The sequence below is a fragment of the Ranitomeya imitator genome, chromosome 10 (genome assembly GCF_032444005.1).
Source record: "Ranitomeya imitator isolate aRanImi1 chromosome 10, aRanImi1.pri, whole genome shotgun sequence".
Classification (NCBI taxonomy): domain Eukaryota; kingdom Metazoa; phylum Chordata; class Amphibia; order Anura; family Dendrobatidae; genus Ranitomeya; species Ranitomeya imitator.
Window position 1 is genome coordinate 38,382,466 of NC_091291.1, and position 22,792 is coordinate 38,405,257.

Consider the following 22,792-nt stretch of genomic DNA (forward strand, 5'->3'; position numbering starts at 1 on the left):
AGGCCCCTGACACTTGCTATATTCACCTGTCCCCCGTCCCAGTGCTGCGTGCCGCTTCTTCCGAGTCCTCTGGCTGTGACTGTTCAGTCAGAGGGTGGCGCGCTTTAAGCGCGTCATCGTGCCCTCTGAACTGTTAACGTCACAGCAGAGGACCCGGAACACGGAGCCGCATGCAGCGCTGGAACAGGGGACAGGTGAATATACTTACCCTCCTGGCACGTCACTGACTCTGCGTTGGAGATCGCGGTGTGCGTTCAGTGCTTACGCATACCGCGATCTCCTGGGAGCGTCACTCTGTGGGGTCCAGACTGCGCCGGCGCTTGCGCTTGCGCAGTCTATAAAGGCTTCGGACAGCGTTATATCATAGATGTCCCTACACAACCATCCCAGATGAGCACTACCATCACACACAATCTTTTATTTCTCTTGTGGTATTGCCCTGTTTTATGCTTCTGTTCCAACCAGATATCACCAATCTTTGTGGATTTGATGCAAAAAAACTATCAGCAAAAACCAGAAGACAAAAATGAGAAAAGTGATCTAAGAAAAAATCACAAATGATGAATTGTGACAATAGAATTGCTCTCCGGTGCACCTCACTTATGAATTAGGTCAGTGTTTCCCCAACTCCAGTCCTCAAGAGCCACCAACACGTCATGTTTTTAGGTTATCGTTAGCATTGCACTGGTGGTGATCGAATGATCACCTGATAACCTTCAAAAAAAGGAAAATAAAAAATATAGCTAACAAAACAGCAATTAGATACAAAACCTACAAGAAATGACTGCGCTAGAATAAAATAAACTTTATGGAAACAAAATACAAGATAAAAAACCATATAATGTCAAAAATAATGATAGGTGAAAACATCATAAAAAGTGTCCAAGAAAGAAAGAATAAACATGAAAAAATAGTGCACAAAGATAAAATACTGAAAAGTAGTGCAATATGATATAGCTGACAATAACAGTGCATCACCTTATGTATTCCTAAAGAATGCAACAAATATAGTGATGAGGGTCTATAAAAAACAGTATTCCGGCCTGGTATATAGTGAAGATGAATAAGTAGAACCTTAAGAGAATAGTAGGCATACAAATAAATACAAGTCAAGATTGAAAATAACCAAAATGCATAAGGGTATTAAAATGTCAATAACACATAGTGAGTAGATTGTGAGATGTTACCTGCGTTTCGCCAAGGCTTCTTCAAGGGGATGAAAAGGTGTGAGTAGATTTTGTGCACATCAGGCATTGGAGCCTGTACCTATCCAATTCATGAAAAGTGTAAAGATGCACAACCGTTGCCATGCATGAGATCTGCCAAACAGTTGTGGACACAATGTCAGAAGCATCTCACGCAATATTGTGGAATATCTCACTGATAAAAGGATTTGTACAGTTGAGAAAATTATAGGCTACCGTTTCATAAATGCATGGAACCAGTATTGGTAAAAGCAAAGAATCACTGTGGTATAATGCTAATGTTCTAACAGGGAAAACCCAGACCGATTGTCACCTGGACAAAAGATGGCGAGCCACTGGATCCAAAGAAAGTCAGTGTCAGGACTTCCGAATCGGACACCATTATCTTTATACGATCATCGGAACGATCTCATTCAGGAAAATACGATCTCTCTGTAAAAATTGAGAACATGGTCGATTGTGCAACGGTGAACATTCGCATCGTGGGTGAGTGCTCTGCCTTATACCAATACAATTATGGGATCACAGTAGCAAATAAACCCTTTTCTGATAGATATTTTCACATATTGTTTTTGGCAAGGCTATCCTTTATTCCAATCTATTGTTTTCTCTTCTTTTTACATAAATGGATGTATTTTGTTCTAAAAATCTTTTTTTGCATTTGGGTTTAATTTAAAATTGTGCACCGATTCCCTTCTACAGCCTTTGAGTTGGCCCTCAATGAGCTCAGTCTGATGGAAGATTTGTAACTCATCTTTTTTTTTTTCTGAGCTCCTCTCAGCTTATTTATGACCACAGACAGAGGTGTATCTGGGGGGGGTAGTTGTGGCATCTGTCCTCGGCACAGCCGGCAGAGGAGTGCCGTCGAGCCAACTGATGCGGCGGTCCGAGGTGGCAAGCCCTATAAATGCTCAGCTGGGCCTCCAAAAACACCAACTTTTGGAACTTTTGAACATAGCTTTGCTAAACCCCTCCTTTTATGGTCCGATTCCCAAAATTGTTACAGCAAAAAAAGTACCTTAGTAAATGTACCATATATAGGAACTAGTCCAGACATGAATGTCACCAGGTTAGACCTATAGAATGTCCAGTTTTTGCTCTTATTTTATTCTTGTTGAGTATTCTGTTTCTTTGGTTTTTGTTGTTGTTTTCTTTAAATGCACCATATGATTCCTTTGGTTTGCTGCTAATTTTTATGCCTTTTGCCCATGGAATGCGACTCCCGGAATTCTCTTGGGGGTTGGAGGGGTGACCTTAGCTTTATTGCATAAAAGCCTAGGAAAAAAATAAAAGTAGCTACAAATAAAAAGGTTCTCAATTTCTGCTAATTAGGTGGCCTTTTCCTGGTGTGATGTCGGAACTATTGTCACCATATGGCAGCTGCATACCCCTCTTCCCCCCTTTTTTTAGGGTTCATGCTAAATACATTTTTTGATAGACTAAGGTGGTTTTTGGGCCTTCAGTCTGCTGGAATTTTTCTTCTAGGTTCATATATTTACAAGTATATTTATATAAAGGCTAGTAAAGCGCTGTACCATAATGAAGCATTGCAGATGGGCTCATCAACATTTTCCAAAATTATCTGAAGGGCAAAGCAGCCGTCTGGTTACACCTGTGCTACAGTAGTTTTGTCCCAGATTTCTTCTTTTTTGATGGGAAAAACAGAATTAGTTATCCCGTCAAATTGATGGCCACTCTGACAAAATGCAATAGACCTACTTTAAATCAGTGGGGTCCATTGGATATATAATAAGACAAGCTTTCGGCTTCGGTACAAAAACTTTTTTTTTTTTTAATTTCTATTTAAATAAAAATAACTGAACAAAGTGAAAAGTTTTATTTAACTTTTGACAATACTTTAATTCTGATGTTGGCAAGGGATCTTAGTTGAGCTACGTGAACTTATAATTAGTGGCTTCTTGTTGTTGCTGACTGAACCTGACTTATATCTATGTCAGGGGCACTAATTGCTCTTTTGGCACGCACTATGGGCAAACGCCTGGTAACCTTTTTCGGATAAGAGTCCGGATTACCTCTGCCGGGCACTGCAGAATACTCCCCATCCTGCTTACAGTCAATCTGGTTTTTCTTTTCTTCTAAATATTCTACTTTTATATGACTACTAGATGGTGGCCCGATTCTGACGCATCAGGTATTCTAGAATATGCATGTCCACGTAGTATATTGCCCAGCCACGTAGTATATTGCCCAACCACGTAGTATATTGCCCAGACACGTAGTATATTGCCCAGTGACGTAGTATATTGCCCAGCCACGTAGTATATTGCCCAGTCACGTGGTATATTGCCCAGTCACGTAGTATATTGCCCAGCCACGTAGTATATTGCCCAGTGACGTAGTATATTGCCCAGCCACGTAGTATATTGCCCAGTCACGTAGTATATTGCCCAGTCACGTAGTGTATTGCCCAGCCACGTAGTATATTGCACAGTCACGTAGTATATTGTCCAGCCACGTAGTATATTGCCCAGCCACGTAGTATATTGCACAGTCACGTAGTATATTGTCCAGCCACGTAGTATATTGTCCAGCCACGTAGTATATTGCCCAGTCACGTAGTATATTGCCCAGTTACGTAGTATATTGCCCAGTGACGCAGTATATTGCCCAGCAACAAAGTATATGGCAGAACCACGTAGTATATTACCCAGTCACGTAGTATATTGCCCAGCTACGTAGTATATTGCACAGTCACGTAGTATATTGTCCAGCCACGTAGTATATTGCCCAACCACGTAGTATATTGCCCAGACACGTAGTATATTGCCCAGTGACGTAGTATATTGCCCAGCCACGTAGTATATTGCCCAGTCACGTAGTATATTGCCCAGTCACGTAGTATATTGCCCAGCCACGTAGTATATTGCACAGTCACGTAGTATATTGTCCAGCCACGTAGTATATTGCCCAGCCACGTAGTATATTGCACAGTCACGTAGTATATTGTCCAGCCACGTAGTATATTGTCCAGCCACGTAGTATATTGCCCAGTCACGTAGTATATTGCCCAGTTACGTAGTATATTGCCCAGTGACGCAGTATATTGCCCAGCAACAAAGTATATGGCAGAACCACGTAGTATATTACCCAGTCACGTAGTATATTGCCCAGCTACGTAGTATATTGCACAGTCACGTAGTATATTGTCCAACCACGTAGTATATTGCCCAACCACGTAGTATATTGCACAGTGACATAGTATATTGCCTAACCACATAGTATATTGCCCAGACACGTAGTATATTGCCCAGTGACATAGTATATTGCCCAGCGACGCAGTATATTTCCCAGTGACGTAGTATATTGCACAGTCATGTAGTATTATGTCCAGCCACGTAGTATATTGCCCAGTCACGTAGTATATTGCCCAGCCACGTAGTATATTGCACAGTGACATAGTATATTGCCCAACCAGATAGTATATTGCCCAGCGACGCAGTATATTTCCCAGTGACGTAGTATATTGCCCAGCCACGTAGTATATTGCACAGTGACATAGTATATTGCCCAACCAGATAGTATATTGCCCAGCGACGCAGTATATTTCCCAGTGACGTAGTATATTGCACAGTCATGTAGTATATTGTCCAGCCACGTAGTATATTGCCTAGCCACGTACTATATTGCCCAGTCACGTAGTATATTGCCCAGACACATAGTATATTGCCCAGTGATGTAGTATATTGCCCAACCACGTAATATATTGCTCAGCCATGTAGTATATTGCCCAGTTACGTAGTATATTGCCCAGTTACGTAGTATATTGCCTAGTGATGTAGTATATTGCGCAGCCACGTAGTATATTGCCCAGTGAAGTAGTATATTGTCCCGTGACGTAGTATATGGCCCAACCACATAATATATTGCCCTACCACGTAGTATATTGCCCAGTGACGTAGTATATTGCCCAGACACATAGTATATTGCCCAGTGACATAGTATATTGCCCAGTGATGTAGTATATTGCCCAGACACGTAGTATATTGCCCAGACACTTAATATATTGCCCAGTGACGTAGTATATTGCCCAACCACGTAATATATTGCCCAGCCACGTAGTATATTGCCTAGCCACATAGTATATTGCCCAGTTACGTAGTATATTGCCTAGTGACGTAGTATATTGCGCAGCCACGTAGTATATTGCCCAGTGACGTAGTATATGGCCCAACCATGTAATATATTGCCCTACCACATAGTATATTGCCCAGTGACGTAGTATATTGCCCAGCCACACAGTATATTGCCCAGTTACGTAGTATATTGCCTATTGACGTAGTATGTTGTGCAGCCACGTAGTATATTGCCCAGTGACATAGTATATTGCCCAGTGACATAGTATACAGCACAGAGCCACGTAGTATATTGCCCAGTTACGTAGTATATTGCCCAGTGACGTAGTATATTGCCCAGTTACGTAGTATATTGCCCAGTGACGTAGTATACAGCACAGAGCCACATAGTATATTGCACAGCGACGTAGTATATTGCCCAGTGACGTAGTATATTGCCCAGTGACGTAGTATACAGCACAGAGCCACATAGTATATTGCCCAGCTACGTAGTATATTGGCCAGTCACGTAGTATATTGCCCAGCTACGTAGTATATTACCCAGCCAGGTTTGTCACAGGTTAAAAAAATATACATATACTCACCTTTCCGAGGGAGCCCTTGTAGTCCACGGCAGCTTCCGGTCCCAGGGTTGGTATGAGCGCATTGAGCGCAGGACCTGTGATGACGTTGCGGTCACAGGACTGTGATGTCATGGCAGGTTCTTCTGCCACCGGAACCTGCAACGGAAGATGGTGACCGGCGTGAGCGGCTACGGAGGGTGAGTATAGCAGGTTTTATTTTAAATTATTATTTTTAACATTACATTTTTTACTATTGATGCCGCATAGGCAGCGTCAATAGTAAAAGGTTGGGGACACACAGGGTTAATAGCGGCGGTAACGGAGTGCGTTACCCGCGGAATAACGCAGTCTGTTACCGCCGGCATTAACCCTGTGTTAGCGGTGACCGGAGGGGAGTAGGCGGGCAACAGGCACTGACTGCGGGGAGTAAGGAGCAGCCACTTTCTTACGGACTGTGCCCGTCGCTGATTGGTCGCGGCAGCCATGACAGGCAGCTGGCGATACCAATCAGCGAATGAATAACCGTGACAGAAGGACAGACAGACAGACAGAAGTGACCCTTAGACAATTATATAGTAGATTTTAAATGTTACTGTAAAAAATATATCTTTGCACCCTGTTAGCCAACAGATAGGAAAATATGAAAAATTAAGAATCCTCAGAGGTTGATACCTTTTAATAGCTCACTGAAAAGATGGTAATAATTGTTTAAAGGTATCAACCTCTGAGGATTCTCAATTTTTCATATTTTCTATTCTAAATGTTACAGTTTATTAAAAAATAATTTGGTAAGAAACGGCAAAAAAATGAAGAATGAAGATTCTGGATTGACTTGTGGACTAGGACCAACTTATTCTTTGTTTTGGACAATCCCAGAAGAACAATTTACTTACTTATATAGAGCCGTCATATTCCACATCATCATCACTGTCCCCACCAGGGCTCACAATCTAGATTCCCTATCAGTATGTCCTTGGAGTGTAGGAGGAAACTTGAGAACCCAGAGGAAACCCACCAAACACGGGGAGAACATACAAACTCCTTTGTGTTGTCCTTGATGGGACTTGAACCCAGGATACCGGCGTTGTGAGGCAACTGTGCTAACCCCTGAGCCACCGTGTTGTAAATATGTAGTATATAGGTTCTTTTATAGTGCCGTAAGATATCTAGAATGATTTCTTAAGTGCCCACTAGATCTTTGATTTCTATTTGTCCTGGGACAAAACATCTCTGGCGATACAGAGTAGATACCACAGTATGCAGACGGCCTGACTAGTATGTTCATGTCTGTCTTCATATTGCTGACGGATGGAAGAACAACATCTAAAGTTCACGGGGGAGGAATATCTTTAAAGATCGGGTTTCCTTATCTGAACTATATTTAACTAATCCTAGCGGATAATATCCAGTTATGGATGCTTAACCCCAGCTCCAGCGAGCAGCAGAATGCGCAAGGTTTATTTTAAAACATCCTAATTCCTATTTTAAAAGGCACAGTTATCCGTCTTGAAATAGTTTTGGAAAATGATCTTATCCATCTCAGAAGACTGATGTTTCTACTCTGACATTTTATGTATGGTACGTAATTGGTCTCCCAAAATGAGTACAGTATTATTGGTATAGACATATGGTTATGATGACAGTAGATTTTATTTTTTCTTACATTGTTTTTATTTTATCCCAAAAATATTAGGGCAGAAAAAGACTCAAACTGGAAGACCCAGATTGTCTTTGTATTATAGGGTTGGCTATTGAACATGTAGTACTACATTTCTCCTGCAGTGGTCAGTGTAGGGTAGATGTAGGGTTACTTGCATCTTTGCCTCTGAATAACAGTAGACCATCAAGGGTTTCAGATGTGTTAGGGCTGGCGGAACGCACCGAGTAAATATAGATGTTATTATTGGTGCGTTCGCAGCCCGGGGTCCACCGTGCAGGAGGAGAACGTGCTGCTAGCAAATGGCACTATATGTAGTAAATCAAATAATATCCCATAAAACTATTTTTGTTAAAAAATGATTAAAATACCACCAACCTGTGGTAATCCCAAATTAAACAAAACACACCGTGAACAAACTGGTATGAGGATCTACTATTGCTGGACTGATACCTAGACTGGTACCTGCCTGTGGGGGAACATTGTGGTGCCCCCACTCCATGACAGCTGGCCCTAAGGTCCCTAATGAACCCTATTGAAAACCCAGGGTCCCTCTACCCAATTATATAGCTGAAGGTACCCCTATCCACTATACACAGATCAATCCTATGTCTAAGGAATACTAATCCCCACACCGTGCCATAAAATCAATGGTGAACATATAGAAGAATTCAGGGACGGTAGTTACATAGATGCAGTATTTTCTCAATATTCCATATCCCACTGGGTCTCTTACCCATCAGATTTGAGACCTCAATGTGTACTCCATTAAGTAGATAATACTACCATAGGATATGCTGCACACATGCTATCATAGATATGAATGGATAAACTGGTGAGAATACATCCAGATGTTATATAACCATATAGTACTCATCCAGCCCAAGCATGCCGTCTGCCTCTCCAAAGTACCGCCTCAATGCGTTTCGCCTCTCCGGCTCATCAGGAGACCCGATTAAAGAACATGTGTCCCGATGGTGTTAGATAGGTACCTATAGGTGTTACCTATCTAACACCATCGGGACACATGTGGCCACCAGTATGTGCTCGCCAGTAGCTCAGATGTCCTTTTGGACCCAAAATGTCCACCCACCCTGGACAAGTGAGCCCAAGAGAGAACCTCTGGATGCAGACTGGATGGTACAAAAGTCTTGCCTGGAGGAACAGACTCTAGCGAAACCGGGGCCACAGTTCTCTGACTCTCAGTAGGGACAATAAGCCGAGGCTCCTCTTCCTCCTCCTCAGATGATACAACGGAGCGAGAGAGAGCTTCCGCACGAATGTTCTTCTCCCTGGAAAGGAAATGGACAGTGAAATGGAATCGGGAGAAAAACAAGGACCATCTGGCCTGGCGAGAATTTAACCGCTGGGCTGTTTGTAGGTAAACCAAATTCTTGTGATCTGTGAATACTTGGAAAGGATAGCGAGCCCCCTCCAAAAGATGTCTCCACTCAGAGAAGGCCAACTTCATTGCTAGCAACTCCCTGTCCCCGATGGAATAATTCCTCTCCGCTGGTGTGAAGGTTTGAAAAAGAAGAAGCAAGGATGCTTCCGACCTTGAGCATCCTTTTGGAAGAGGACTGCTCCAGCACCAATGGAAGAGGCATCCACCTCCATTATGAATGGCTTATCTACATCGGGGCGATGTAGGATGGGAGCGCTAGCAAAATGGGACTTAATAGAAATGAAGGCCTTAGAGACCTCCTCAGACCACAATTTGGGATTTGCTCCCTTCTTGGTGAGGGCTACCAAGGGAGCTACGAAAGTTGAGAAATGAGGAATGAACTGGCGATAATAGCTAATAAACCCCATAAAGTGCTGCACCGCTTTAAGAGAATGGGGTTCTTGCCAGTCCATCACAGCCTGTAGTTTCGCAGGATCCATAGCCAATCCCTGGGCAGAGATGATATAGCCCAGGAAAGGTAAAGACTCCTGCTCAAACACACATTTCTCGAACTTGGCATAGAGGGAATTAGCTCGTAAGAGGTCGAAGACTTTACAAACATCTCTCCGGTGGGAGCCAATATCTGGAGAGTAGATGAGACTATCATCCAGATAGACTACGACCGACGTGGAAAGCATATCCCAGAAGATATTGTTTACAAAGTCTTGGAAAACGGCTGGGGCATTACAGAGCCCAAAGGGCATCACTATATATTCATAATGCCCATCCCTGGTGTTAAAAACCGTCTTCCATTCATCCCCCTCACGGATGCGAATCAGGTTGTAAGCACCCCGCAGATCTAGCTTAGTAAATACCCTTGCTCCCCGAAGCCTATCAAAAAGTTCAGATATCAGGGGCAGGGGATACTTATTCTTAATGGTGATGGCGTTAAGACCCCTGTAGTCTATGCATGGACGTAGTTCCCCGTTCTTCTTCTGCATGAAGAAGAACCCAGCCCCTGCAGGTGACACTGACTTCCTAATGAATCCTCTTGCCAGATTTTCCTGGATGCACTGACACATTGCCTCCGTCTCCGGGAGAGATAACGGATAGACTCAACCCCGGGGAGGCTCAGCACCAGGCAAGAGGTCAATAGGACAGTCATAGGGATGGTGAGGCAGAAGGGTCTCCACAGCCCTTTGTGGAGAACACGTCCGCATAGGGCCAATATTGCTTGGGGAGAGAGGAAAGATCTGAGGGTACCTCAGTAATAGCAACCTGAACGCTTTCCCTCTGACATCTACCCCCACAAGATTCACCCCATCCCAAATTCTGCCTGTGGACCACTCAATATGAGGAGAATGGTACCGTAGCCAAGGAATCCCTAACAGGACCTCGTCAATTCCCTCTGGAATGACGAGCAGAGATATTATCTCCTGATGAAATGGCGACATGGAGAGAGAGAAAGGGATGGTCTGGTGTGTTATCTGAGAGGGCAGTGTCGACCCATTCACCACTCATATCGTTACTGGTTGAGCTAGCATAACCAGGGGTATTGCGTGACGTTGGGCGAAGGCAGAAGACATAAAATTGCCCTCTGCCCCAGAATCCATGCAGAGCTCTACCGAGTGGGAGAATGAGCCTATACTAATTGTCCCCTTAAAGGAGAATTTGGAGGCAAACGTCACCGTGTCTAGTGTACCTCCACCTACTACCACTAGACGCTGATGTTTCCTCGACCACTGGGAACATCTGGTGGGAAGATATCCTGACTGCTGGAAAACATGACAGACCGTGAGTGCACGAGCGGTCCGGGACTTTGATCCTGCTCGTGACACTTCCATGGCCTCATGTGACTCAGGGACCAGGACCGGAGATTCCAAAGGTTTGGCGAAGGTGGGAGCCAGCCGAAACCTTTGCCTATACTGGGCTCGCTCTAACCTCTGCTTGTGAAAACGGAGGTCAATACGAGTGGACACAGCTATTAACTCCTCCAGTGTGGCGGGAATCTCCCAAGTGGCCAGAGCGTCCTTCACGTGGTCAGCCAGCCCCCTCCAAAATATTGGGATAAGGACTTTATCCGACCACTCCAACTCAGATGCTAGGGTGCGGAATTGGACAGCAAAATGGCTGACCAAGGATGAGCCCTGAGTCAATGCCAACAGTTGGAGAGCCGTATCATGGGTGACTCGAGGTCCTAAAAAGACCTGTTTCAGTGTGCTCAGAAACAGCGGAGCACTCTGCACCACATGATCGCCACGCTCCCACAGCGGCGTAGCCCACTCCAATGCCCTGTCTGACAGGAGAGACACTATAAATCCCACCTTTGCCAGCTCTGTGGAGAAATGTGCGGCCAGAAGCTCGAGATGTATAAAGCTCTGGCTCACAAAACCCCTACAAGATTTACTGTCTCCAGAAAATTTCTCTGGCAGTGGGAGGCGAGAAAGAGTTGGAACAGGGGTGGCAGTGGACAAGGTTGCTGCAGCCACGTTAGCAACCTGAACAGCAACTGTGGTAACATCCACTGCTGAGATTGAGCGCTCGAGAGCCGCCAATCTACCCCCCAGTTGTTGTTGATCCGCCATTTACTAGCCAGACCCTGGCGCTATTATTATGTTAGGGCTGGCGGAAAGCACTGAGTAAATATAGATGTTATTATTGGTGCGTTCGCAGCCCAGGGTCCACCGTGCAGGAGGAGAACCTGCTGCTAGCCAATGGCACAATATGGCGGTATAAGGGAGCTCTGTTACTTCACAGAGTCGCCGTGATAGAAAAGCACTGTGTCCTGTTAAGCTCACAGGAGTACACAGCTAACTGCTGAGCTGATAGCAGTCAGTGGTCATGCAGTCAGAGAAGCACACAAACTCCTCACCGGAGGTGCCAGTATTCTATTGGCTTATTTCAGCCGGGCCCTGACCACAAGCATACATGACCACAGTGGCGCAAAGCTCATGAGAAAGATTGATACAAGCAGCCAGACGCAGAGTATCTGCCTGAGCCAGACGCTGGGACCGACGTCTCCGCTGAGCAGGCTCCACTGTGGCTGGAGAAGAATGGAAGATCGCAGCGGAGATGGTTTGAGATTCCCCCTGTGCAGAGGTGGGAACTCGAGCCCTAACAAGATGTTGGACCAATGATGATCGGCTGCTTGCTTGAATAATGGCTTTTGTTGGTGGGATAGACAATTAACCTCTTCACGATATAGCCCTTTTTCATTTTTGAGTTTCTGTTTTTCGCTCCCCTTCTTCCAAGAATCTTAACTTTTTTATTTTTTCATCAATATGGGCATGTGAGGGGCTTGGTTTTTGCCAGACAAATAGTACTTGGAACTACACCATTGGTATTAACATATTATGTACTCAAAAATGGGAAAAAATTCCGCAACTGTTTTTTGTATATTTTTTCTGCCATGTTGACCAAATATTAAAACTGACCTGCCATTATGAATTCATAGACACCAAACATGTCTAAGTTCTTTTTTATTTAAGTGGTGAAAAAAATCCAAAGTTTGGTACAAAAAAAAAAATTGCATCATGTTCCGAGACCTATAGTGTCTCCATTTTTTAGGATCTGGGTTGGGTGAGGGCTTATTTTTTACGTGCTTTTTTAATGTGCATTTTTAATGATATCATTTTGGTGCGTATACGATCTTTTGATGGACCATTATTGCATTTTAATGCAATCTTGCGAGGACCAAAAAACGTAATTATTATTATTATTTATTGTTATAGCGCCATTTATTCCATGGCGCTTTACATGTGAGGAGGGGTATACATAGTAAAAACAAGTACAATAATCTTAAACAATACAAGTCATAACTGGTACAGGAGGAGTGAGGACCCTGCCCGCGAAGGCTCACAATCTACAAGTTATGGGGGTTTGACTTTTTTTTTTCCTACGCCGTTTACCAATCGGATTAATTCTTTTATAGCTTGATAGATTGGGCGATTCTAAGTGCGACAATACCAAATATGTATGTTTGATTTTTTTTTGTTTTATTTTGAAAGGAGCAAATGGGGGGTGATTTGAACTTTTATTTTTTTAATATTTTTAAAAACATTATTTTAAACTTTTTGCATGCTTCAATAGTCTCCATGGAAGACTAGAAACTGCACTTGTACAATCGCCTCTACTACACCCAGGCAATGATCAGATCGCCTGTGTGTAGCAGAAATGCTCACTTGCTATGACTCATAGCAGTCCGGCTATGACAAGCATAGAGGTCTGCTCACCTGATGGGATTTCCAGCTACCTACCGGTAAGCATGAGGTAAATGCCGCAGTGATTGACAACGGCATTTAACAGGTTGAGAGCTGCGGGTGAATCGCGATTCCACCTGCGGCTGTTAGAATTATATTGCCAGCTGTTCAAAAGAGCTGACATGTGCCAAGAAAGATGTGGGCTCAGCGTCAGAGCCCACATCAAAGGGGGAGACACAACATGCGCTGTACATGTACGACGCATGTCACGATGGGGTTATAGTAAAATGAAATGCGGAACTTGAATGACTTTAGCTTCAATAAATAAAATGGTACCATAAGGTGATGTACCATTTTATACAATATATTCCCTCCATATAGACTCACTATGCATTTTAAATGAAAAGTATTCATATACAAGGTCCTAGGAATGAGCAAAGTAATACAAAATGAATTGAATACCCTATATCTCAAAGTTTAGGACATTTGCTGGACCCGGCGAATTCTAATAATTTCTGATTTGATAGTAACCAGTGATGAGCGAATGAGCTTGGATAAGGTGTTATGCAAGCATGCTCGGGTGCTAACTGAGTGACTTCGGCGTGCTTGAAAAATATGTTTAAATCTCTGCGGCTGCATGTCTCGCGTCTGTTCAACAGCCGCAATACATGCAAGGATTGCCTGTTTGTTAGGTAAGTGTTGTGGCTGTTGAACAGCCATGAGACATGCAGCCACAGGGATTGGAACATAAACTTTATTAGACATGAGGAGATCTTTTAATATTTAAATTTGCCAGCTTCTCTGAATTTTTCTCAAATATTGAATTCACAGCAAATATTTTTGCTATGAATCTCAACACTGCAAAGCCTCTAATTTCCTGGCAAATAGGTATGCACCCCTTTTGAACTCTTTCATGCAAACACAGCCTAAGTAATGTCCAAGTGATCTCAAGCTATCTGGCGTAGGGAAAATGGCTTGCAGGCGTTGGTAGCCTATTTAACCACACACTTCAGTATCAGACTGTGTAGGTTACTTAAACTATATACCTTGACAAGCCAGCTGGTATGTCACTCTCCATAAGGAGAAACGTTACCCCTTAGACCCCAGTCCAGAGCCTCTCACCTAGCCAAATCAGTTCTCATGCTTCGCACTGATGAGGGCCAACAGCCCGAAACACCGTGTCTGGGAATTGTGATACTGATTTGGCTTTTATCCTAAGTCATATTGCACGACTCGTTAAAGGGTTGATTGTGATGTGTAGGATCGCTACTTCCAACAGGTGGCGCTATAGAGTTTAAGTCCTCTTTTTCTCAGAAGAGGCTATTTGCATATTTAATTTCCCAGAGGAGCATTGCACGGCGAATAAGCCTCCTTACCTTGACAAGCCAGAGCTGGTATGTCACTCTCCATAAGGAGAAGCCTTACCCTTTAGACCCCAGTCCAGAGCCTCTCACCTAGCCAAATCATTTCTCATGCTTCGCACGGATGAGGGCCAACAGCCCGAAACACCATGTCTGCAAATTGAGATACTGATTTGGCTTTTATCCTGAGTCATATTGCACGACTCGTTAAAGGGTTGATTGAGACTTGTGGAATCGCCACGTCCAACAGGTGGCGCTATAGAGTTGAAATCCTCTTTTTCTCAGAAGAGGCAATTTGCATATTAAACTATATAATCAGTCCAAAAATTACCCCGTATAGTGGGCATATATATGACTTTCTGGTGTTTATACATAGGTGATGCAAACATAAAATGTGGTATTTTTACAAGGTTGGGTGCAAAATTTATTCACGTTTGGGGATTATCAAGAGCTTTGTTTTTTGCTAAATTAAGAAGTGATAGTTTTTCACAAGCGGTACAAAAATTATCCCTTTCTTTGGGAAGAAAAAAACAGGCGTGCTGCTGTTTTGAAAATAAAGAAGTAATATTTTCTCAAATAGAAATTAAAAATGTATCTCTTTATTGGAATATGCAACAGGTTTGCTATTCTCAAAATCAATGAGAATACTTTTCTTCCCAATGATGACAAAAGTATTCTCGGAGTGGCTAACCAGAAAATAATATACAGTATATTTGTAGCTCTCAGAGCACAGAGGCTCCTTCTTCAGGCAAGAATACAATTAAATTAATAAGAAAAAGACACAACATTTAAGGGATACTACAGTAGGACATTTGTTCATGAGGTGGGACAAATGTCCTACTGTAGTATCCCTTAAATGTTGTGCCTTTTTCTTATTAATTTGTAATCATGCCTGAAGAAGGAGCCTCTGTGCTCTGAAAGCTGCAAACATATATTATTTTCTGGTTAGCCAATAAAGGTATCACTCCGACAATACTTTTGTCATCATTGGGCAGAAAAGTATTGACATCGATTTTTCTGGCTAACACGGTGCCACAATATAATTTGTTATTGTACATCATCTATTCTCAAAATAAAACACAAGCCTTGATTTCAGAAGTTTTCTTCAGAAGCAAAATTAGGACAGAGGGGTATTAAATTGCCCTTTTGTTTGCAGCATATGAAGAACAATAAAAAAAGACTGTTTTTTAGGTGCTGTTAGCGCAGTGTATCCCATAACAATCAATTCTCAGCCACACTGAGTATCACACTGACTATGCAGCTACAGCACCTCCCTAGCATTGGATTATTATTTGCACACTTAGGCTTTATCTCCAATTTTCAATGTTCTTCAGTTCTGCAGTAGTACACCAATTAAAATTAGTCCTTTATATCCTTATATGTAATAAGTTGTGCTCTCTGACCTTCAATACGTAGGCTGTAGAATCCTAAAATGGCTCTGCCTGTCCCACTCTAAGTTGATTTGCAGCTGTTTGATCCACTCCTTTTACTAATGCTTATGATCTCGAACCCTTAATGATCACACATTAATGAATTATCTAAAGAAAGGCCATCAATGTCATATTCTGGATATGTTTTGAGACAGACAACATTAGGACATACTGCTAATACTATTTTTTTCCACCCTCCACACAGATAAACCTGGTCCTGCACAGGCTGTGATGGTCAAAGAGGTCTGGGGCTTTAATGCTCTTGTAGAATGGCAACCACCCAAGGACAATGGAAACTCAGAGATTACAGGCTATAGTATCCAGAAAGCTGACAAGAAGACAATGGTAAGATGGTTTCTTTTTTAATATCACATTACTTGAAAGTTGCTTTTAGACTCTTACTGCCTATATCATCCTTGTTTAACTCCATAATTGTGGTCCTATACCAAGTACTTATTGTAATCTTAACTCTAAGAATTATTCATTGATTCCTTTCCAGGAATGGTTTACTGTATACGAGCACAATCGTCAGCCACGGTGCACAGTCTCCGATCTGATCATGGGAAATGAATATTACTTTAGAGTTTACAGCGAAAACATTGTTGGTTTGAGTGACAACCCAGGTGTTTCCAAGAACACGGCCATCATCGAGAAAACCGGTAGGTGGGAAATAAGGACTAAATGGGTCATATCTATCTATATGGCTATTGAAATGTATAGGACCTACCCTACAGATGTGTGCTTACTTACAGTGGCGTAACTAGAGTCCGATAGACTCCAGTGCAAACTTTAGGCCTGGGCCCCCAAATACATGTTGGTCAGATGTATGGTCCTTGTAGTGCTCTTGATCCTATAATGACATATGTGTCCACCCCATGTAATAATTTACCTTCTTTTGGCTGTTTCTTGTAATAGTTTCCCTTAATACCTTAATATGGCCTCCATCTTATAATAGCGTCTTTTATCCCGGGCCCCTTTCTGGTATAATGTCCCCCATTTTGTGCCCCTTCCTATTATACTGTCCCCTGTCCTGGGACTCTTCCTGCACTAGTGTCCTCCATCCATTGCCCATCAGGAAAAGGAAATGTTATACAGTGCTTAAATGAATCAGTGAGAAGTCTGTGATGTACATGGATAGCAAGTAGAGATGAGTGATCGTTTCAAAGTTCGATTTGGTTCAGCGAACATCCCCATATTTGTCCAACGTACCCAAACCCCATTGAATTCAATGGGAGGAAAAACAAAAAGCATAGACAACATCTTAAAAGTGGCCAAAAATCTTCCCAAACAGCTCAAATTAAGAGCAGACATCAGGAAAAGTGGAATCAATTGTCCCACGGTACAAATAGTATAATTGTGCAGCATGGATGCATGGAACAAGGCTTGAACCAGAATTTCTAGCGGAAACATTGATCAGCAACAGGTGGATGAGTGACAGGTGTTGGCCTGGTGCCTAATTCAGGCAACACACACATGAAGGAGACACAACTTGGAGTCCAAGCATTTACAAAATGAGGGTCAGACACCAGGGAAAGTAACATCAATTGACCCACAGTACAAAGTTGATAATCATACAGCAGCAGTGAACCGTGGGACTTGCTCGAGGTATCAGGGTCTGGGCCAGGATTTAGCGCTTTGAATTTAAGTTTCAATTAAGACACCCCTTCCACTACAAGCAACCCACCAGATGGAGACCAAACTTGGAGTCTCCACATTTAAAAAAAATGTTTGTAACATCAGCAGCGATAGCGACAGCAGGCACAGAAGCCATGACAAAGGTGTCACAGACTTCAATAATGCGAGATCAATGCATGGCAGTAAAAACAACACTATTACCAAGTCTGCCCAGTCTGTGACTGGGGTGCAAAAGTCATTGAAGATCCATGACTTGTTCATCTTGATGAAAGGTAGGCGGTCTACACTTTCAGGGGATAGCCTGATGCACTTATTCGTCAGGATACCACCAGAAGCACTGAAGACACGTTCTAAGGCCTCTTTCACACGTCAGTGTCTCCGGTACATGTACTGACAGTTTTCTCACGTACCAGAGACACTGACACACATAGACCCATTCAAATGAATGGGTCTATGCACATGTCTCCGTGTTTTCAAGGACCGTGTGTCCATGTGCAGAGCACGGAGACAAGTCCGCTTTTCTCCGGCAACACGTACTGCAATACGTGCGGTGGGCACTCCCCTCCGTGTGCACGTACCGCCCGCAGGAGAGACAGCGCTACAGGAAGCGCTGTCCCCCCTGCGTGTGGTGCTGAAGCCGGCATTCATTCCTTCTCCCCAGCAGCGTTCGCTGGAGAGAAGGAATGAAAAATCAAGGGTTTTTTTCTTAAAAACAAAGTTTGTGGGTCCCCTCCCGCCTCCCATCCCTTGTGCACCCGCCCGTTTTCCGAGAAATACTCACCCAGCTCCTGCAATGTATGCTCTCAGCGCCGGCAGCAGGTTGTGTGTGAGCGGTCACGTGGTACCGCTCATTACAGTGATGAATATGTGCATATTCATCACTGTAATGAGCGGTACCATGTGACCGCTCACACAGGACAGGCATTGATATTAAGCTTGAGATACTCCTACACTATCCTCTCCAGTCATTTTAAGTGTGTCAGATTTGTACTCTGTTCTGCTGGTGCACGGGCTGGTCTGAAAAAATATGTGAAACGACTCACAGAAATTGCTTATGCCACTTACACTGCTGCTATTGCTGAAGCTTTTGCATTGAAGACTAGACATTCCCAGGGTTAGAAGTCTATAACTGCGATGCACATTGTATGCCTCACTGCTCTCTTAACCCTGCTGTTCTGTTCGGTCTGGGGAGACCTATTTTGAACTTTGGTATTTTTTGGGGTGTTCAAGATGCGGTTCTGAAACTTGTGGTTGATTGACTTAAATGAGGATGGGTCGGTCGGCCACGGGTTTCAGAGCCGCATCTTGAATATTTTAAAGAATATTGAAGTTCAAAGTCGGTCATTTTTGACCAACAGAACAGCAGGGTTAAGGAAAACCGCTCTTAGGGTTGTCTACAAGCATGTTTCGATTCTCCAGCATTCGTGTGTCACTTTCCAAGGGGAATAAGCATCTCTGGCAAAATGTACTTTTTTTACCATGCATCTAACAGAGTGGCAACCCAGTATTCAGCACTATTTCTAATCCTAATAATACGGGCATCCTGTTGCAGATAGTGCAGCAAGAAGGCGCAAAGACAGTCTGGAACTTAGAGATATACAGTAGTTATCCCTTCCGCATCCTTCTCTGCTTCCACCTCTTCCTCTGGGACCACCACCTCCTCCCACAGACTGTTCAAAGTAAGCTCCAGCATATAGATGACCGGAATAGTGATGCTGATGATGGCATCATCAGCACTAACCATCCTGGTAGCCATTTCAAAACTGTGCAGAATGGTGAAGAGTTCCTTCATCTGTGCCCACTCCGCAACCATGATTTTCACCACATCCATACTGCTTTGGCCCAGGCTATACAAAAGTACATACTGCACCATGGCTCATCGCTGCTACCACAGTCACTGCAACAAGTGCAGAGTGGAATTTCACCATGTCGGCACATTGCAAATCAAACGGTTAACCAGTAAGCCGAAAGGCCTCTTTAAAGATGCAAGTCGATGACCTGCGGGGTGCGATTGGTGGAACTTAGCACACAGCGACTGTGCTTTCTGCAGCAGCGCATCCATGCCAAAATAGTGGCGGATAAATTGCTGTACCACCAGTTTGAGGATGTGAGCCATGCAAGGCATGTGTGGTGGATTCTCAGTACACTGTTGGAACATGTGTCTCATAAGGAAGAAGTGGAGGGTGCAGGTGGAGGCCCCAGAGGAAGTAGCGGAGCCAGAAGCAGTAAAGGATCTATTAGAAGCAGAGTTTTGTCCAGCAAACATTAGGGATTCAAGACTTGTGGAGCAGCCTCTTGCCCGCCTGCCCCCACAGCCACCAGAGTCACCCAGTGCCCGGTCAGGGAGATATAACGCCCCTGCCCATGTTTGCTTGCCCAGGTGTCAATGATGAAATGCAAACTGGCAGACAGATTTTTTCAGGGAATGGCTAATGCTGTCTGCAATATGCTGGTACAGCACAGGCACAGCTTTCTTAGAGAAGTAATGGCGACTGGGCATCTGGTACCAGGGGACTGCGACGGCTAACAACTTTCAGAAACTGTCTGTATCCACCAGGTGGAAAGGCAGCATTTCTGTGACCAGCAGACTGGCGATGGTGGAGTTCAAGCTTTTACCTTTGACATTTGTAGGAGGAAACACTATTTTACAAGACCACACCTGCGGGACAGAGGGCTGCGTGCTGTGCTGGGAGAGGGTGGAGTGGGGTGAACAAGACAAACTGCTGGACTATGAGTGAGGTGCAGGCAGAGATGTTATGAAGGATTGAGAAAGATGTAGCGAGCTCAATGAAACAAAAACAGCAGGCATCTCCATTTCTATAACAGGAGATGGGCTCTCACTAACCCTGACTTTAGGGGGTTAAACAAGTGGAGGTTCTCTGGCTGCACACATGTGTGGGAACACTTGCCACAGTGATAGAGGAGGAAGAAGCAGCAGATGTAGTAGATGGGACAGACGGTGGTTGGAGTCACCCGCTAGTCCACATTTTAGTGCAGCATGATTCCCAGACTACGGCATGTTGATCACACATGTGCCAGTTCATGCATGCAGTAGTAGTCAAATTATTTTAATTTTTGCCTCTACTAAGTCATTTTTGCAAAGTTGACAGCTAACATGAGTTGCGTCATCCTTTGCAAATTCAAAAAACTCCAGGCAACCCTTGATGTCCATGTGAACTGCAGACTCACGACCCGTGTTGACCACAGCCACAGTTGTGTCTGAGGATGCAGTGCTTGTCATGTTGCATCACTCCATGTCTGTGCAGCAAGCTGCAAAGTAACCTCCTTGTCTTCTTCCTCCTCCCCCTCCTCTGCTGAGCTACTCAGCTGCATGCCTCTGGGTTCACATCAAGCAGGAACTACAACCTCATCACTATCCTCTCTGTTCTTTCACTCCTCGCATTGAGTCACCCTTCTCCTCTTCCTGCCCTGACACCACAGTACAGTCCACGTGTACCTCTGGTATCTGAGTCATATCAAAATCAACTTCATCACCGGGGTTAACGTCTGTTGACCAGGGTGTGCATTTTGCTCAGACCCTACGCCCTTGTTCAAACAGGAAAACGTTTTGGAGATCGTTGAAAATGCTTTCCTCATCTGGATTCTGGGAATCTTTGGAGGAGACCTCTGATGCCCATGTGGGTGGTTTCTGCACCCTGATTTGCTGCTGGAATGTACACACATTAAAGGGAATCTGTCACCCCAAAATTGGCCTATAAACTAAGGCCACTGGCATCAGGGGCTTATCTACAGAATTCTGTAATGCTGTTGACAAGCCCCTATGTATCCTGAAAGATGAGAAAAAGAGGTTATAGTATACTCACCCAGGGGCGGTCCCAGTGCGGTCCAGTCCGATGGGCGTCACGGTTCGGGTCCAGCACCTCCCATCTTCATTTGATGATGTCCTCTTCTTGTCTTACTGCCGCAGCTTATGCACAGGCATACTTTATCTACCCTGTTGAGGGCAGAGCAAAGTACTGCAGTGCGCAGGCACTGGGCCTCTTTGACCTTTACCGGCGCCTGTGCACTGCAGTACTTTGCTCTGCGCTCAATAAGGCAGACAAAGTACACCTGCGCAGGAGCCATGGCAGGAAGAAAAGAAAAGGATGACATCGTATGAAGATGGGAGGCACTGGACCCGGACCGCAACACCCATCGGACCACACCAGGACCGCCCCTGGGTGAGTATGATATAACCTGTTCTTCTCATCTTTCAGGATACATCGGGGGCTTATCTACAGCATTACAGAATGCTGTAGATAAGCTCATGATGCCAGTGACCTTAATTTATAAGCCAATTTTGGGGTGACAGATTCCCTTTAAGTTAATAAAAAATATTTATACTCTGCAGCTCCTCTGACCTATATACACCCCCTCCTCTCAAAGAACATGTCCCCCCTCTCATCATACAGCACCACTATCCTACCCAAAGTCCTAACAAAAGCATTAGTGGAAATGCGATCATTTACCAAACTGTGCCGGAATTTTGAAAATTTTGAAACTGTAATCCAAATGCAATACGTTTGTGCTGAATTTGAGATTGGCAAATGTTTTCCAAACAAGTTCACTAATCCCTAGCAGCTTCTTGTATCTGATCTCTGTTTTGGATCATAGATGATGATCATGATGATGATCATGATGATGATTTATTAAAGGGTTTTCTCATTACAGACAACCCCTTTAATAAACAAGCTGTGACAATGATCAGCTGATGAGTCCAACTTCTGCAGGAAATATTCTGTTGGTATATATTTTTCTCATGGCAGCCACTGCAGGAGAAATATAAAATTATATGGCAACTAGTGTTGAGCGATACTATCCGATACTTGAAAGTATCGGTATCGGATAGTATCGGCCGATACCCGAAAAATATCGGATATCGCCGATACCGATATCCGATACCAATACAAGTCAATGGGACATCAAGTATCGGAAGGTATTCTCATGGTTCCCAGGGTCTGAAGGAGAGGAAACTCTCCTTCAGGCCCTGGGATCAATAGGGATGTGTAAAATAAAAAATTAAAATAAAAAATATTGATATGCTCACCTTTCCTGCGGCCCCTGGACTTCACGCTGGTAACCGGCCGGCTTCTTTGTTTAAAATGAGCGCCTTCAGGACCTGCGAATGACGTCACGGCTTCTGATTGGTTGCGTGCCGCCCATGTGACCGGCACGCGACCAATCAGAAGCCGCGACGTCATTCGCAGGTCCTTAATTCCTAGAATTAGGAGTTTTGTGAATGAGAATGACGTCGCGGCTTCTGA

The 22,792-nt window shown here is 43.9% G+C and overlaps 1 protein-coding gene across 3 annotated transcripts in view; it reads left to right on the forward strand.

Annotated features, from left to right (window-relative positions):
- LOC138651741 (myosin-binding protein C, fast-type-like) overlaps window positions 1-22,792 on the forward strand; it is a 158,355-nt gene that overhangs the window by 129,966 nt on the left and 5,597 nt on the right. For all 3 annotated transcript variants that reach the window (XM_069742191.1, XM_069742192.1, XM_069742189.1), the window contains 3 exons: window positions 1,496-1,691; window positions 16,099-16,238; window positions 16,393-16,552. In XM_069742191.1, the coding sequence (XP_069598292.1) occupies window positions 1,496-1,691; window positions 16,099-16,238; window positions 16,393-16,552 (496 nt within the window). The remainder of the gene's footprint in view (window positions 1-1,495; window positions 1,692-16,098; window positions 16,239-16,392; window positions 16,553-22,792) is intronic.